The 3,603-nt window shown below is 53.9% G+C and overlaps 1 protein-coding gene across 1 annotated transcript in view; it reads left to right on the top strand.

Annotated features, from left to right (window-relative positions):
- The window catches only part of CSUI_002202 (plu-1 family protein), a 43,824-nt gene extending 43,280 nt beyond the window's left edge, over positions 1-544 (top strand). Inside the window, exon 14 of the mRNA XM_068062404.1 lies at positions 1-544. This exon is cut by the window's left edge and continues 2,097 nt beyond it. Coding sequence (XP_067925615.1) covers positions 1-36 — 36 coding nt within the window. The 3' untranslated portion in view covers positions 37-544.
- The last annotated feature ends 3,059 nt before the right edge of the window (positions 545-3,603 follow it).

Genomic DNA, 3,603 nt, shown 5'->3' with positions numbered 1-3,603 from the left:
CAACACCCGCCACAATCTCCGCAGCCACATCATTGACAAGGTCAGATGTCATGATGAGAGGCGTATCGGTTTTCCGTGGAGATGACGGAGATGGTTTCACGTGCATGCGGGAAGTTGTTTCTTTGTGGAACCCCAGCTCTGCCTCCCTGTATGCGAGACTCCAAATACGGTTCATCTATTACAGGTATACATTCGTGCACTTGATCGATCGAGCGCATACATACGCGCGTAGGCAGCGTTACAGTGTGTTCTCCGAGCAGTTGTCGCACTTGGTCGGCCACCACCGGTGTAGTCAAGTGTGTGTCGCCGTTTGATTTGTTGTTACATGTCAGGGTTGTCTTGAACGTGCTGCGTCTGTATTTCACGGGTTTTGCGAGCATTTTGAAAATGTCACAGCTTATTCAGTTAGTTGGTATGTGTTGTGATAGAGTCGAGTGTTGTAGGGATTTGTTCTGACTTTTTTCCCATCCTTGAGTGGATTAACGATGACCGAACCTGTACATGTTCGTGAGAGAGTGGCGCTGGTGTCTCCTCGCCCGCGACAGGGGTGACACCACTTTTTTCAAACTGGAAGAAGCAGCCCCAGCTGCGTGAGAGTAAGGTAAAGCTTTTTGTCGTTTCTGCCGTGTATATTGCTGGGAGTCGCCCCACTAGGCCTCAGCCATCTTTTTCCACCGCGGGCAGCGTTGCTCTGCGAGAGTGAAGTGCTCGGTACTCCTCGGTATTAGCAAGAGTTACCGCCGGCTGTAGTAAGGATTGCCGTACTGATTTTTAACGAAGAGTACGTACGCTTCCAGGAGAGGACGCCGTGTGGCACTTTTGAAAATGAAAAAAGCTTGGTGAAGACCACTCCAGGACTCATCCAGCGGAACGCTGTCCCGAATAATAAGTATATGGCTAGAACGGATTGAGTTCTCCTACACCCCGGAGTGGTTTCCACTTGGAAGTCATTGTCTTTTTTGTATACCGTCGAGGTGGCCACAGGGGGACCCTCTGAGTGTGATTGACATCAGCTGACCGGGAGTGGTGTAGCACGGTCGTTTGCCCTCTACTTCGAGGATTGAATGTCGCGAAAGTGTTGATTTGTCCCTGGTTCCACACTCAGCGAGTGTGACTAGCAGTTGCCGCAGACGGGAAGGCCAATTCAGCACCTCGGTCTTGTGAACTCAGCAGAAATATATCCAGTCTCCTTCCAGTCTCTTCCACAACGTACGGATCGAATGAGACGGATGGCGCTCAGACTCCGCTCGCGCCCATCTCGTCCGACAGACACACATGACGCGTTCGCGCGGCACATTCATGCCCAGGCTCGACACACACAGCGACGGTCGGACAGAGCCGCAGCGCAGGCGTCAGCGTACCGGGGCGCCTGAGCTGCTGCGTCCTCGCCAGCACTTGCGCGTTGCAACAGTTCAAAGTCCCCGGGCGTGAGGTCACGCAGAGTGTTGAAATTCTCCCGTGCCTGGCCAAGCTCCGGATCTCGCCGCTTCATTAGAAACTGCTGTACTTCCAGCTCGTGTTGCTGGTGCTTCTCTCCCCTTCCGGCGGCTGAGAGCAAAGAAGCTCGGAAGTTGAAACATTCGAGGCACCCTCGTATTTTCGCGGTCGTACGCAACTCCCTCGTTCTTGGAAGTATAGTTCTCGTGCTTGGTGTCTCTGGTTCCGTGTTGCCGCAGAAGCAACACACGACAGGTTCACCACATGAAACGGCCGCTGTGAGAACTGAGTAAAGCTATATCTAATCTCCTTCCAGCCTCTTCCACAACGAGTCCAATGAGACGGGCGGCGCGGGTGTGTTGCTGCGAAACTAATCCTCTGTGACTTCTCTTCCGTGCTTATGGATATATAATATATATATATATGATTTCTTTTCTTGTCGTGGCCAATGTGTGCTACCCAGCGCTGTCCGGCTACACCGCTCTGGTCAGCGCATTCCGTGGCGCGCTCTCAGACTCGCCATCGGTGAATCCCTAAAGACTCGAGCTTCCGTCACAGGCGATCGTGTTGGTTGGATTTCGTAGCAAGAAGGGAACCTGAAAGCTGCGCACCGCTGACGCTCGCCGCACCCGGCGCGGTCGACAGTAGATGGCGGTCAACGAGCAGTGTCGTCTGATACTCGGCTGGGGGTTCTAGAAAAACATAGGAAACCGAGATGCTCCTGAGGAAGTGGCAAAATTTGTGCGCGTGTCCTGTCTCCTTTTTTGTAGAGTGCTCCACGTCTGCAGTTGGTCTTCAAGCCCCTAGACAAAGGCGTTACAGTAACTGGTTTCAGTAACTGCCCCCCCGGGCGAGTGTTCCCATCATGCGGTCTCGTCCCGGGTCTGTCCTGTTGATATCGCTTGTCGGACTTCTGTCCTGGCCTCTGGACTCTGCCGATGCCGTGGTTATGGGTCCCACCGTGAGCGCTCTGGCGGATCAGTTGCGGTCCGGGACACAGAAACTTCGTGAAGAGCTAATGTCGTTTCTGCGATCCCGAAGAAATTTTGCTAAGTCCCGTCTGGATTACCGCCTAGCAAAGGAGCGGCTGGGTCCGATTCGGAGCCCCGAGGAAGAAGCCCTCGTACGAGCTCTCAGGAGTCAGCTTGTTCGAGAAGGAAATTTTCTCGAGCTTAGAAAGGAGAGCATCAGATCATCGATAGAAGAACTGCGGGACAGGAGCCGGTGGCTGAGCGCGAAAACCGCCCGGCTCCTTTTTTTACCTGAACTAGAAGCGGCTCAAGCTGCACTCCAGTATTTTCAGCGGGTCACGGAAGCGACGGAGGCTGCTCTGAGGGCGGACGACCAACGTTTTGCCGACATAGGATTCTGACGCCCGTTCCCTGCTAGCCCTGTGCTCACGACAGTGCTCTCTCCTGCGTTCTTGGAGGGCGAATGAAAGAGGCTTGGGGAGGATCAGGCCGGCGCCATTCGCTTGGAGTGACCACATTCCCTAAGGCTAGCAAAGTTGAGGGTTCGAGTCCTGTCCTCAGCTTCCCGGATAATAAACCACAGTCATACTACGCGTCGCGTCTTCACTCGAAAGTCGTCGTTTTCCTGCAGGGATCTTCTCGGGAGCGCCAGAGGAGGTTGATAAGCCGTCGAGGGTATCTACCCTTTGGTGTGTGCGGCGACGAACACCTATCTAGAGAAGAGGAACTCAACGCCCATTGTCGGCGGTGCCTGCCGAGTTCGACAGGGTAAAGAGGTTTTGCGGCGGTCAAGGTACGGAAGTGATTTTTGATTCGCTGGAGCTGTCTGTCTCACTTTGTATTCTGTTTCTCTATGGCTCAGTTTGTTGTGCACACTAGAGGTCACATTTCCCGTGGTATACAGGTCCCCGATCTACCTCTTTGCCGTACAACTGTGAGCCGAGTTTTCACCGCGAGGACGAACACTCCTGATGCAACCAGGGCCAACCTTGTGCTTGTTCTTTCGGTGTGATGAACATAACCATCGCCCCCCGTCCACAGTGTCGCCTGATTGAGATTTATCATAGTCACCAGCACGAGACATTTCCGGGGGGTCCCGAGGCACCTGACAAACGAAACCCGCCTCCGAGAAGAACCCTGTTTCACTCAAGTAACGTTGTGTCTCGTGGCAGCGGTCTGCGAAGAGGTGGCCAGG

This window comes from Cystoisospora suis (assembly GCF_002600585.1).
Source record: "Cystoisospora suis strain Wien I chromosome Unknown contig_923, whole genome shotgun sequence".
In the NCBI taxonomy this organism is placed as follows: domain Eukaryota; phylum Apicomplexa; class Conoidasida; order Eucoccidiorida; family Sarcocystidae; genus Cystoisospora; species Cystoisospora suis.
The sequence above is the reverse complement of the archived record's forward strand: the minus strand, read 5'-3'. Positions and strand labels throughout refer to the sequence as shown.